General features: G+C 36.9%; 1 protein-coding gene across 1 annotated transcript in view; it reads left to right on the top strand.

The window, feature by feature from the left end:
• BCKDHB (branched chain keto acid dehydrogenase E1 subunit beta) overlaps positions 1 to 9,538 on the top strand; it is a 213,449-nt gene extending 203,911 nt beyond the window's left edge. The window contains exon 10 of the mRNA XM_066358974.1: positions 9,390 to 9,538. Coding sequence (XP_066215071.1) covers positions 9,390 to 9,530 — 141 coding nt within the window. The 3' untranslated portion in view covers positions 9,531 to 9,538. The remainder of the gene's footprint in view (positions 1 to 9,389) is intronic.
• Positions 9,539 to 15,458: the final 5,920 nt, after the last annotated feature.

Here is a 15,458-nt window from a genome sequence, read left to right as displayed (position 1 = left end):
CAAGCACCTTGTGAGCTCCTCTCTTATCCCACCACCACAGAGTTGTTGAAAGAATTAAGTGAGACTATACAAATAATTACACTTGCTTATTACTGAATAAAAACATCTCTTTGGTTACTAATTAGTGAACGTTTGGCTTTTCTGTTCTCTCTGTACGCATGTACATAGTCCTTTTTCTGAACCTTTAGACGTATGGACAAATACATTTTTTTTACTGTAGGCCGCTGTGTTGTTTCTCGAGATACTGTCCAGAATGTGCTGAGGGAGCACAGGACTGTTTGTGTCCGTGTGTGCTATGTACAGCATTGTGTGTGATACATGACATAGAGGGAAACTCCAGTGATCTCTTCCAGAGAGTCAGTGCTGTGTGTGTTAGCCTCTATTTCTTCACTGAGAGACCGGATGGAATTGATAGGGTTCAGACTCAAGTAAGTAGATAAAAAGTTGTAAGTCAGTGCTCTGGTCCGTCTCAATAAATTATGTGAACATTACCATTTTATATGAACTATATATATTTAGTTCACCTAAATTTATTAATAAACAGTACTTTTGGGCAATTCTAATATTATATTTTTATATTTAACTATAAAAGTGTCCTGAACTAGATCTCAGTCCCTAACCACTCCCTCACTAGACTATCTATGATTTTATCAGGTGTGTTACAAATTTGTCCGTGCTGAGCACGCAATACATGCAGACTTGGGTTCCTCTTATCAGCATACAATTTACCCTGTATTGGGAGCAAAAAAAGGAAGCATATATATTTAACCCCCTAATTCTGAAATATCTCTCCATTTTTGAAATTCTAATATGAAAATAAACATATGCAGATGCATAGCCATTTAACCTGAAAAACATCTCTGTAAGAAATATTAACCATCTTTACAGGTAGAAACATAGATATATAAATACAGTAAACAGGAAAATATAGTCTGGATTCTGGCATTTTCTTTCAATTTGATAACAGACTAATAATTACAATTGCTAGATTTAATGAACAGGTGAAATTCATTATGTTACTGAAAGTCATCCTCATATAAATAATAAGTATTTACAAGCCATTCCTTATTCAGGTTAGAGATTGCTGCCAGAAACTTGTTTGCATTACTAATTTGTTCAATTATTAAACTTTGGAAATACAACTACTACTGGGATCCAGTTAATGAGTTTTTGATCACATCTCCCTAGTTATTGATGATAGCCTAGACCAGGTATTTCTGCTGTGCTTTTCCTAGTAAATTGCACTGACCATTAACCAGAATTAAACTGCTGAAAAATAACTTGGTATGATTTCATTCAGCAAAACCAAGCTTAAAGACTGTGTTGCTGTGACACCCAAGATTAAGTTAAAAAAATGTGTTTAATTTCACTGACAACATTGACACATTTCTGTTGGCATTATATCTTTAAAGTTGATTTTTTTTTCATTTCCTTGCCTTATTTAGCAAGTTGTTTAGCCTTCTTTTAAATGAACTGAAAGACAGACTAGCAATCAAACATTTTTAAAGGAAAATACAATTTTTTAAAACCCTCTATATGGTAACAAAAGCATATCATTTATAAAATAGGAAATATTTTAGCTATTATTTTTTAAACCCAGCTTCTCACACTTTTTAGGAAGATTGTGCCAGATGAGGGTGAAACCACTCTATTCTAGTAGTTTCATTTTGTAATTAGTCTTGAACTTAAAAAAATAGGTTGCCAAATTGGGAAAGTGACAAATCCTAACAGAAAATTTCTTAGTGCAAGTTCAGTCCCCCAAATTCTAAGAGAATTTATTTTTTTATGTCACGAGACAAAGGAATCGTCAGGTTGCTTCAGCCAGGATTCATTTCTGCCTTCTGAGCACCATTTAATGATGTCAGAATCCTATGCGAAGAATTTTGTGGAAAAAACAAGCAGAGAGAAATGAATGCTTTGTAGCATCATCAGATGTTGCTGTACCGAGTATTTACATTTCTTGGTGCCCAGCCAAGCGAAAGCCCTACCTTACACGGAGCGTTTGTCTGTGAGAGGACCTGGGGCTGCTGGTCGCTTAGGTTAGTCATTATGCATCTACATTCTTAAGGAAATTTCACTCGCGAGTTTTGCTGCTGTTCATGCTTTATTCCATAGGAAGAATTTTGAACTATAAAATTTAAGAAGCTTAAGGGTCTGTGGAAATTTGAGAGCATTGCCTTTTTTTCTACTCTGTTGAATATAAATTGTTTTAACAAAAGCGATGTAGCCACAGTACCTTTTAAATGTCAAAATTTGCGCATAGTATGTATCTCAAAAGAATTTAAACTTTGGACTTTGAACTTTTAAAACCTCAAGTCATCGTTGGAGACTGGTTGCAGCAAATAAAGAGAATGTGTTGCAGGAAGACTTAATGAAGAAATTATTTTTTTAGCCATTGTAAATTGTGAGGCAGCTATGGATCATAGCTTAAGACTGTATGTATCTAGGGGAAAATTTGAAAGCAGAACCAAACATTTGCAGATTTTACCTGGAAAACCAGAGTGGTTTGGATGCAGTGCTAGTTTTAACTTTGTGACTGCTAGTTCAGTTTTTATGAAAATTAAAATGAGTTAATATTTATAAAGTATTTAGTATAGTCCTTGGACCATAATGAACACTATGTACTTTTTAAAAAAGTGATTTTAGATAACGTTTATAAAATCTAGGCCTGAGTTGTTACTTGCTTTTATTTATTTCTGATTTTAAAATAATGAATTTATAAAACTATCATTTTGACAAGAAAGCAATCTATATTGTATGGTAAATTATTGACTTTAATGTTAAATTTCGATATTGAAATTTGTTCTACAATTTAAACAGTTAGTGTATTAAGATTCAGAGATAAGTTCACATTAACATGCTTATATTCTGACAAAACTATTAAATTTAAACCATGAATTATTTTTGTGCATATTTTAATATCATTCTTGAACTTCTTTTAGGTTGCTAGACTATATCCAGGGAAACCTGTTTAGATCAGAAATAGTATTTCTAACTTCAGAAAATAAGCTTCCATTTTAAAAATGGAATTGGAATTTAAAGAAAATTCTAATTTAGAATTTAGTTTCATTCTTTAAGTAGCTGAAAGGAAAATCTTAGAAAACAAAATTTGTACCAAATTGTCAGTAATTCGCATTAAAGAGGAAGAATGGAATTTTTTTAAAAGGCAGCAGACATCGAAGACATTCCAATGAAGTTAAGTAATAGAGATCGCAGCTTTTAATTTAGTCCAGATTATGATTTTACATACATGCTTTGTTAAAATAGTTCGGCTTGACTGTAATGTTTCAGGTGTTATAAAATCTGGGTAAAACTATATTTCATATACTGTTTTATTTAGTTATATAGTATCAACTATATTTTAAAAGTGAGAGACTTTATATCAGCAAGTGTTTGTTGAATACATCTTGTGTGAGTGGTATAGAAAAATTAAAAAAAAACATAGCTCTAATATTTAGGGGAGCATTCTGTTAGTTTGGAGGTAGATTAGAGACTCTGCTGTCTGAGAAATTAATTTCATAGATCTGTGCTGTATAGAGAATTGGTACAGGCTAATATATTTTAAGCTCTGTTTCAAAAATATGGTACATAATATTTAAACCATTAGCTTAAATGAAAAGTATTTTACATTACTAAAATTATATTTATTTAATTCAATAATTTGGAGTTGCTGACATAGTGTCTTTACAGGTTTGACTCATTTGCTGAGAAAGTATGATTTAAGACAACAGAATTATTTTTTCTCATCTGCTAAAACTCAGATTTTAGCTATGTGCAAGTTTAGCTATGGCAGATTTAAAACCAATTTAAGATAATACTGGGAAGCTAGGGGAAGTCTAAATATCGAGGACTAATCAGTTTATAATCAAAAATAAGTTTCTAAGTTCATGGGCTTTAAAGCTATCAAATATACATCATTTTGATATATTAGTTTAGTTTTCCTCGTATTTAGAGTTTTAGTTTTGCACTGCTCATTACGACATCTGAACAACTAGTTGCATTTAGAAGCAAAGTCTCCATTGTTTTATTATTAATAATAATAGACAAGGACCAAGTGGTACCAGAATTCAGGTTCAAAACAGCATGTTCACAGATCATTTAGAGCTCTGTCTTAATGTTTTCTCCTAGAGAACAAATAACTTTATAATCAATGTGTCTTGTTCAATGCGCATTGCATTTATAGCTTAATTTACCCTCCCACATCTCCCTCCTGGAAACAAAAATATATTGTCACAGTTTAAATTTATTATGGTGGGATAATAACAATTATTCTATGTGGTAGAACCTAGATCTTTTCTTTGAAAAGTAGTTGAAAAATTAGTATTTTGAGTTATTACCTTAAAAGTAAGTTGTGGACTGATCTTCTCATCATTCCGAAAAGGAACATACAATCCTGATTTATCAGATAATCCCACAGGCAGTGCATGTCTAATGCTGACTTGTGCTGAGCTTCTCATTACAGTGTCCTGCTTTTCTGACTTTCCTTTAAAATATTTAGAAAAATTAGTCGAGGAGCTTTTTACGAAAATGAAAGGAACTTTATCAGCCAGAAAGTAAGAACATATATAAAAGACCTAAATTTTTCTTGTCTCACTTTAAACTCTGTAACTTTCCAACTCAAGATATGTGTATATTCCTGCACATGGGGTTATATCCAACCTTTTGTCATAGAAGACCTGAATAAAAGCTATCTGGAATTGTTCTTAGAAAAAAATCTGAGCGTGGAATTTCCTTGAATTAAAAAACAATAGCTAAATGATTGCTTTTAAAATAATAAATCAAATGATATTATATGGTCTTCATTCTTGACTATTGAAGTATACATGCCTTGATTACATTAATTTATCTACTTTTTACTTGTACCCTTCTGAGAGGCTACTTTTATATAGTAGCACTGCTTGGAAATTATGTTCTTTTTGGAGGAAATTTTTAAACCATTTTCTTAAGTTCTTGACTGGAACCTCAGAACTTGCAATTTGTGTCTAAGTCCCTGCTGCCCACCAGGGGGCAGCAGTGGGTTTGCTTTCCTTGAAGCCTGCATGCTATCTGACTGATTTGCTCTGTGGTCGCCTCTCTCCTTCCTTATGCTGCACTTAAACTCCAGATTCCATGCTGTATCAACTATATTACCAGCCCTGCCATTAAAACAACAGAAAGACTTGTTGAAAGTAAGTGAAGCCACAGTGTGGAATGCCTGAGACTGATTTCAGTGTTGTAACTCCTGTGACAGGGCGACGGGAGGATTTATGCTCAAGGTACTTCAGGCTTTAAGAAAATGGGGTTCAGTGTTGGGTGATCTTGAATGACCCCACGGAAGCCCTCATATGCATGCATTTGCATACACATAGTTTTATACCCTACATTACTGTCACCAAAACATAGAAATAATTGCAGTACGATTTTTAAAAACCTGTAATACTTCATTTATCTTAAAATAGTAATGGACTATATTTTATTTTTACTTACCTCTTTTACCTGCTAAAAAATTTACAAGATCTCTGCCCTCTGCAATTTCAACATGATACTTATAAATTTGTTTTGTTACAGAAACTAGGCAAATAATTTATTTTGCTGGAGTTTATGGTTTTTATGACTTGAAATTGTTATTCCACACTGTCTGCTTCCTTTTCTGGTTATAATATGCATAGCAAACCAGATGGCTAATGTAGAAACAATTTGAGATGCGCTTATTTGAATCATTTAGTATAGCCTGTGAGGACCATCTGTTTATTGCTCTGGGTGTTACCTTCATGCTGAAGATACCTTCAGCTTCTTCACACGTCTTAGCCTCTACCTTCCATACAGATATGAAAAAGGCTTCGTAGGCCAGACTTAACCCCATCGTCCTCTAGAGCTTCTATTGTAAAACTTAATCCCAGCCTGCCTTTCATGTCATTGTTCTTTATTCTTATTTCTTTTTCTTGTACTGATACCATCAATAGCAGTGCTTTGGAATTGCAGAAGACTGACTAGGAACATGGGCTTTGGAATCTACCTTGGCTAAGTATGTGGCTGTTTGACCATGGGCACATTTCTACAGCTTGGTTTTCTCATCTGTGAAATGGGATATAGTCCGTACCTCATGGATTTGTGAAAATGATAAGATAGAATTCATTTAGCACCATGCTTGTACTAGTCATTATTCTTCTTAACATATTTTAGAAGGAAAATGATCATAGTTACAGAAAAACCTAGAAATCAAATACTGTATTTAGAATTTCATGCAATAGTCTTTTGGAAAGAATATCTATTGTTCATTAAATATCTGATTATTTATGTGAAAGCACATACCACCACAAAATATATGCAGGTGTTACTATCAATACATAATACTTTCCGTCCTTACTGGATTCAGGGTGAAACTTTGCACTACAAATAGCTGGAGAAAAGCTTCTCTTGGCAACTGTCTGGGTTCTCTGCTGTTGCCACTGGTTACATGTTATAGATCGTGGTACATGTTAAGATCATGGTATGATCTGCTTTGGAATCTTACAGTCACATTCATCATTGTTTTCTACGTCAAGCTCCCTCGGGAGAGAAACCAGCAATTGATACTTCCTTCCCATCTTAGCTCCTGTGATGGATACTACCTGGAATCCTCACATTGATCTTGTAGGCTAAGTAATTATTTCTTCCTAATTTTCTGTGGATGAATCAGAAATCAACAACTGCAGTTTTTAAAATAAGAGTGTGGATATGGAATACAAAGAAGAATACGATTAATGGAAAAGAACGTGATTCTTCTGGATTGTTTTGAAACTTTAGGGCACATGGTTTCTATAGTTATGGTGTCATAATGTGGTGCATAATGAAGAGAGATCTGTGCTTCATGGAGAACTAATCAGGTATATTGTTCTACAAATCTGTCAGTGAGATTCAAATACTTTGCTAAGACTGTGTGAACGTGTGAGTATTTGTGCGTGTGTAGCTTCTGTACAAAGAAGAAAACTCATACAGAACAAGGAGGCCCTGTTTTGATGGTTGCCAAAGAAACAACACTCACACATAAACCATTTGTAAGTGAACCAGTTCGGCGGGAAGTAATTCTCTACTGCTGCTTGACCCAAATGTCTTATTTCCAATTACTTTAAAGGATGTTTTAATACAAGTCCTTGGAAGAAATAATTTGAATCTTTAATAGACTTTAGTTAACAAAGCATTAACATTTCAAACTGTTTCATTTGGTCAGGGGATACCCTTATAAAATTGAATCATAGCCTTCCATATCCTTGAATTATCTTCCATGACTTTTGCAGTACATTTTATATTCTAATCTATAGTAGATTATAATCATTTAAGTCCACATAATTTACTGTAACTGTTTTCAAATTAAGGAAGTGCTACATGTAAAATAACATTTGTGTTTGTTAATTATATAAAGTAGAAACTGTTTTTCCCACTAGAAGATAATTCTATACTTTACTCCTTCCCTTTATTTTAGCGCCATTTAATTACAAATGTCATAAAAATTCCCTACAATACTTATATATATGAAGTAGAGTTCTTTCTCACCTCCTGCTATTCCCACTGTCGAAGGGTGACAACTGTTTACAGTTCAAGTGTGACCTTGCAGATTGTCCTCTTTGCTCATGCAAACATACAGATGGACTCTTGTTTGTAAAAAATGATGCTCGTTCTTGAGGAATTAGAAGCATTGCTATTTGAAAAAAATTGGGTTTGTTTATTTTAGTCATTATGCTAAATGGAGTGATTTTTATAAATACTGACACATCATTTTGTTGTCGGCCAGCTTTCCAGGGCTAGTTCGAAACAATCATATAACAAGTGTAATATGAGAGGCATTCTGTGGAATTGTTTGCCCTTGACTTTCCGTATTCTGCAGTGTCCATGGATAGTTGGTGTATAAAAAATGCAGTATGCAGGGATGATGGAAAAGCAGCCTGTGTCACCGGAAATAATAAAACTGAGTTAATTCCAATTTGACTATTTAAATCACTTTAAAATTACTTGCTGCGATCAAGGAACAGTCCACTCACTCGATCTGTCATTTCTTTTGAGCTTATTAGTAGTGGAATTTCTTAAGTGGCTTTTTAAATCTTATGTATGCAAGCTTCTCAAGTTGTTACTGAAGAGTTCCTATAGCTAGGAAAAACTAATGCTTATTGGTGCTGGATACTATAAATCACAGTGGTTGTTGGGGGCAGGGGAAGTGTATAGATGACCAACTGGTGCTCTTTGGAGCTAATTTGTCCTGTTTCTGTGCCAGTTCTGCCCCAATATACTTTTCACTGGAAGATATGCACAGAGGGTAGGGATTGAGCGTCAGACAGCAGGACCCCTTCATGGAAAAAAATTCAATCAAATGTAAATATAAAAATACAGTTAGTAAAATATATAAGAAAATGTGGATCTCCTCAAATCCTTTGTGAAGCAAAGCAACGTAGAGCTCAAGTATATTTAAGAAAAACCCAAAGGTTTTATTTCAGGTGATAGCTGTGAGTGAGAAAATTATTATTTTCCTAAGAGTAGTTTAATTACATATTTCTCTTTTTAGATGTCTTTTAACTCTCTAAAAATTTATTTTCAAATTGAAATTTGTCTCTGGAATAATATTTTTTCCCCTAAAGATGATCTACGACAAGAATTTTCTGTAATTGAGATTTTACATTTTTACACCAGGTATCTAGCCTCGAGGAGTCCATCATCTCTTCGGGAGACAAAATAGGGTGCTACAGTGGATTGTGCTGAGCTCAGTGCCGTGGGGCTCAGCCAAAGCCTTTCCTTTGTCACGGCAGGTGCAGGGCTGGGAGGTGTCCAGACAAACTTCCCAGCAGAGGTGACCCTTGGAGGGGTACATGAGAATATGCAGAGATTAGTCTGGCAGAAAACAGAGTCTTGTGGGATCAGTGGCCAGGAGACCAAGGCCATCTATAAAAGCCTGATTATGAGAGAAACCAGAACATAGTTGAATAACTGGTAAAAGTTCAGTGTGGCTGCATAGAGTAGATTATAAGCATTTATTATGAAAGTAATACATGTTTATTGTATATAAAATTTAAAGAATACAGGAATCAAGAGAAAACATACCGTCACTAATTTCAAGCTATAGTTTACTGTGAACTTATGACTTTGTCAACCATGACATTTATATTTGTAGAACAGCATGTTTGGTACAGTCCCGGTTTGGATTAAACAACAGATGTGCGTAGACATAAAACGCATGTACATATATGGAAACATTTTAAGTAAACTTGGGATCATGCGAAACATGCTATTTGTTACCTGCGTTTTTTAAACCTGCTTTTTCACATTACAATAGACTTCTTTTAATGCCCTTGGATGTAATTGCATTTTAAGTTGAAATGTTTCATCTCTGCAAAAAAAAAAGGTATCTTCTTGAAGTTAACTACGTGTGTTCTTATCTGCAGGAAGAGTGCTTCCTGAACCTGGAGGCTCCTATATCAAGAGTATGTGGGTATGACACTCCATTTCCTCACATTTTTGAGCCGTTCTACATCCCAGACAAATGGAAGTGCTATGATGCCCTTCGAAAGATGATCAACTATTGACCACATAGGTACGTCTGCCCTGCATTTTGAGAAAGCTAGCATGTGTCCCTGACAACAGTGTTCTGATAGCAAGGAACAACGATCATCAGTGTGTTGTATTTTGGTATATGGCAACTGTCAGACAAAATGTGGATTTTAGGAAAAAAATTAAATTTATAGCGTATTTGCATTTAATAGAAACATAGTAAGCATTATCTAAAACAGATGCATGCATTCATTAACATTGAATAATCACTAGATGAGGATATTCTCTGCTGTGGTTTAATTGCAAATATACCCTACCCTTTTGTTCCAACTTTTACCCTTAGTTCTATATATTTTTGTTAGCTATTTTCTTTATAAATAGGAATAATTGCTGTTATTTAAAAATGACCCTTCAAGCACCATTAATTTTGACTCCAGTGATCTCGACTCTATGATGATCCATACATGACATTCTGAAATTTGCCCTTATATTATCTGGAAAAATACGTTTGTTGAACAGGAAACCTATTGTGTATAAGGGAAATTTTTACTGAAAAAAAAAAAAAATCCAGCACCACCAACATTTCAAGAATATTTTTGGCAAGTGAATGTTTTTAAATTGTAGATAATAAATGATATTTATTCACTATGATTATCTAAGTTGTGCTTATGCCCCATCAGCGGTGTGAGTCTAGCAATAATGAATGCCATTAAACACTGCTGTTAGTTTTTAAGGGGCTTTTTGGTATGTGTGTGAGAGAGAGGGACAGACAGACAGGAAGGGAGAGAGATGAAAAGAATCAACTCGTAGTTGTAGCACCTTAGTTGTTCATTGACTAATTTCTCATATGTGCCTTGACCAGGGGGCTCAAGCCAGCAACCTTGGGCTCAATTGAGCCAGCAACTTTTGAGCTCAAGCCAGCAACCATGGGATCACGTCTCTGATCCCATGCTCAAGCCAGTGACCCCACACTCAAGCTGGTGAGCCTGCGCTCAAGCCAAATGAGCCTGCACTCACGCCTGCAACCTTGGGTTCTCGAACCTGGGTCTTCTGCGTCCCCGTCCAATGCTCTATGCACTGCACCACCACCTGGTCAAGCAGCTTTTAGGATTTTAATACTATAGAAGTTGCTACTACTGACACACTGATTTATTTTATCTTTGACATTTTTGAAATCACTTAAAATGTATAGACAGGAATTAAACACTGTGTAATAGTGCAGCCCATATTTTAAAGAAAAGAAATACCATATTCTTTTCTTGAATGGTGGTAAAACCAGCTCACCTAAACCAGAGAGACCTTTACTCTGTGCAGGTAGAGAAAGTAATGCACCCTTGTTCCTCTGACCTCCTCACCATGTTTTTTGCATTTCTATTCTGACAGTCTGTTGAGTTAGGGCCATTAGTCCACATGTCCCTGGTATTCTCTCAGACATGCAGAGGTAGATGCTTGATTTCTGGTATTCTCCTAATATCTGTGAAAGTAACTGGCTTCTACAATGAGTCACACTGAGAATGGTTAGGGGGCTTTCTCATTCTGTGGTCCATCTTGTTCCCTTCCATGGACCAGCATGATGGAGAGTCAGGGTACAAACCTGTGGCCATATGCATTGTCGCTATTTTGAAAGTAACACTTAGGAACTGGTTTTAAATTTGAATATGTTTCCTTTTAAACAAAAAAAGTACTTACCAATAAGTATATAATGAAAATATGATTAAAGATGCATAGGTTTTCTGAACTAAAGTTAAATATGGCATTAAAGAGTCACGCATTTAAGAAAAATCTATATTTGATCCACAGTGGCTAGAATGTCAATAACTGTTACTGATTTCTTTTACAGAAAAACTGGAAGATTATGACTAGATACGGAAATATTTTTTTTGAAATTTTTTATATTTCCTCAGATGTATCACTTCTTGAAGATAGAGTTTTTATGAAATGAACCATGTTGGATATTGGCTGAAAAAGGAATTATTGTATTAACACACATGAATTGATTTCCATTAGGAGTGTTTCACATTAACCTTTTAAAATGTTCCATACGATAATCTTATACATTTCACTTAATTACATCTGTAAATATTGGGTGTGGGATAGTATTCAATAAAGCAAAATCAGATTATCTTCAGGGTGTGTGTTCCTTTCTTTCATTATTAAAAAAGAATTTCTGTTGCAGATCAATGTAACCAAAATTCTGCCATCCTGCAGCAGCTACTCTTGTGAGATACTTACTGGTTTTCATGTTGTTTAAGAAACAAGACTCGGAGGGAGCCTTTGACCCTCCATTCCACTTCTTCCTGCCCAAGAGTTCAGACAGAGAAACCTGCTTCAGGAAGGATATTCTGGGGTGTTAGCCTTAGTCTAATCTGAATTAATGTGGTAAACAAGAAGACATCAGACAGGTGCCTGTTAGCTAGGTAACCCCCATGTCCCATGGTTTCTGGCTGCCTAACTGGATTTTCCTGCCACGGGTGTGTGTTGGTGCGTTCAGCTCTTCCTCAACTACCTGCAAATCACCCGTCCTCACTTCTGACATCTAAGACCCCATTTCCCCCTCTTCTCCTTTGCCCAAAGTGTCTTAAATGCCCAATGTTCCCTCCCTGTCTTTGGAATCTTCATGAATCTTCACGCCTGTGTGAATTTTCTGTGCACATGTATTAAGATTTTGATTTTTCTCCTGTTAGTCTGTTTCTGTGTTTTTGATTATTACCCCAGCCAAAAGAACTTAGAAGGTGGGAGGATCTTAGACCCCACACAGACTGTTAATTTATTAGTTAGATGTCAGTAAAATGTTTAGAACTGCTGGATTTTCAACTTGATTGTATTTGGTGTAGTTCTTGATGGCTGAGATGGTTGTATGTTGCTAAACCTTCTGGGACGTTTTCCTCATCCTTTCCTCTTGCCTAACCAGGTGAACTGATGGACATGCTTACCTTTCCCCAGAGCCAGGTGGCAGGAGCATCCTTGCTGCCTTTTTATGACAGCATGAGCCTGTCTTTAGTTATAAAGGGCCAAGCTTTTGCTGTAGTTGTATTTTTTTTTGCCACGATGTTTCAAACAAATAATTTTCCATAGAATGGGGTGGGGGAGAGAAGGAAGCATCAACTCGTGTTCCACCTAGTTATTCCATTTAGTTGTGTTTTTATCAATTGCTGTACTTTGACAGAGGGTCAGACCACATGCCAGGTTAACACTTCATCTACTGAGCCATTTAGCCACAGCCTCCATGTTTATGTTATGTAGCTAAAAAGAAAAACAGCAGCAACAAAAGGCTCAAACAGGAGAAAGCCTCCTTGTTGGGGAGGTGGCCAGGGCCTCTTCTTTTTTTTTTTTTTTTTTTTTTTTGTATTTCTCTGAAGCTGGAAACGGGGAGAGACAGTCAGACAGACTCCCGCATGCGCCCGACAGGGACCCACCCGGCACGCCCACCAGGGGGCGACGCTCTGCCCCTCCGGGGCATCGCTCTGTCGTGACCAGAGCCACTCTAGCGCCTGGGGCTGAGGCCAAGGAGCCATCCCCAGCTCCCGGGCCATCTTTGTTCCAATGGAGCCTTGGCTGCGGGAGAGGAAGAGAGAGACAGAGAGGAAGGAGAGGGGGAGGGGTGGAGAAGCAGATGGGCGCCTCTCCTGTGTGCCCTGGCCGGGAACCGAACCCGGGACCTCTGCACGCCAGGCCGACGCTCCACTACTGAGCCAACCGGCCAGGGCCGGGCCTCTTCTTTTTAACTTTGACTCTTCTGCCCTTCACCATAGTTTTAGACAGGAATCCCTTTGCAGAACCGCTCAACCCTGGCCCTGCCCTCAAGGTGGTGCCGTGAGTATAGATCCGCCTCTGCTCCCACGGATCTAGAAGAGTTTCTTCTCTCCGGGTCCAGTAGGTCCAGCTCCACCCCCGACCCCCCACCCCCAATAAAACCAGTCAATAGGGTCATAGAGTATTTTCTTTCTCTATAAACACTGAAAGAAATGGAGATTTTTCCTAGCATTACAAATGTCTAGGTTCCATTAAAACTACCATGTAAAAAGTGTGTCCTGTTTATTCTTAGATATTTGGAGGAGGATACAGAAAGGAACATGTGTGGATTGCCAGAAACTTGGAGGTAAAGGAAAGGCGCCTTATCACAGATTCTAGATGGCAGCAGGCTGAAATAAAGACCCAGAGCATTTGCTAGGGGTAAAAACATAGCCCTGCCTTTGGTGTAAAAATAGAAACAGCTCTATGGTACAGGATGGAAAAGACGGACTTGTGGGCAACAAGTCTGGGAAAGATTCACGGACTCCAGTTGGCATACCAGACAGGACTTTCTGAATTCCAAACGCCAAGACTCAGTATGGACTTTGGCTTTGGTCTTGTTCTCCACGAAAGGCTCTGGGCATCCCTGCTGGGAACGCTGGCCTCACGTGGTCAGTCCAGCAGAGCAGAAAACCTGCGGTAGTCAACCACATCTTGGCCTACAGTGGCTTCTATTTGAATATGTTTGTTTTAGTTGAACTTTTTTTTTTTAGTTGATATTATTTAGTGTTTTAGTTGAAGTTATTTTTAAGTTATATTGCCGTTGGTAACTTTTTAATACTATTTTTCTGTTCTTTGGTATTGTAAAATATTCCCGTAGGTATTTTAATTTTATTTTCACTTTGTTTTTGAAATAACAAGCATGAGGACAAACTGTGGGGATAATTTATGCCTTAATTGCCTGAGTTTGAAAGCATTTGCCCCCCTCCGCTTAGGCCGGCAGCCCCCACCCTCTCTTCCAAAATAAGTAGCTTTCAGTTAATAGTCTACTCAGTCTATACACAAAATGTACATATACACCTAAGGAATTGTCTTAGATATGTTTATTTACTTGAAAAAAAATTTTCCAACCAATTAAACAGACCTGTGTACATTAGAAAAAGAAATGAGACACAAAGTCCAGAAATGACCTCAATCCAATCCCTTCGATTTAAATTACATAATTTTCAAACTCTCGGTGAGAATCCCATAAAGATCCTGTTTGGTTTAGTGAAGTCCCTTCCCATCAGCTTGTGTGCGGTGGACACGTGGTTTCTGGCTGCCTGGCACCGCTGCCCCCACCTTCTAGTAACAGCACTGCCGCTTGTTTAGAGAACCCCCATTCTCCACTGCATGTGGCTCTGGAGAGGCTGCCAATCCCAGCGCCGACCAGCACTCGCCACAGAGGTGGCCCTGGCCCAGGCCTGGTTGGGGACCTCCTGACAGAAAGTCAGGTTGCCGATACAGAAACAAAATACAGCCTCAGCCGTATCGATGACACTAAATTCTAAAAGACTGGTTCTCAAACTTTTACCTTTTCTAAGTACACCTGAGAATGCACAGGCAGGTGTTTACCAGCTAGTCACACAACATTACCTTTAGCAGGAATTCTTAACATGATCCCAAAACTGGCATATCGGAATTTCCAGAGAGACATGAGGTTTGGAAACTCTGATATGCTTCCTTAGGCCATCTAATGTGGTAAGAAATAGAAAAAAATCATATGTGGGCAAGGATTTAGAAACCCTGATATCCAATGCCTCCCTGATATGGTAATTAAAGATATTTGCCAGGAAAATGAGAACTAAAATTGGAACAAAGATGAGGAGATCACAGCTGGAGAACAGAGGTAGAAATGGAAACAAATTAAATAAAGGAGATACATCTAAATAATTGTCTCAAGTACACATTTTATGTAAAACAAATGTTCTTCATTTGACAAAGGACTATACAATTAATTTTTTGTGTTGTAAATGCATTATAAAATGCGAGCAAAAACTTATAAATACAGAAGGTATGTACAGAACAGTTGTAGAAGGCATTGTCACCCTGTTTTCAGTTTGGTAGATGCAGTAGACAATCGTAAGTAATAGGGTTAGGTCAATAGAAATGTATTTTAAACTTTATGCATCCATAAACATAGAATAATCACCTTTTTTGTGTGTTTTTCTTAAGTTAGAAACTGGGAGGCA

Source organism: Saccopteryx leptura, chromosome 1, assembly GCF_036850995.1.
Source record: "Saccopteryx leptura isolate mSacLep1 chromosome 1, mSacLep1_pri_phased_curated, whole genome shotgun sequence".
NCBI classification, from domain to species: Eukaryota; Metazoa; Chordata; class Mammalia; order Chiroptera; family Emballonuridae; genus Saccopteryx; species Saccopteryx leptura.
The sequence above is the reverse complement of the archived record's forward strand: the minus strand, read 5'-3'. Positions and strand labels throughout refer to the sequence as shown.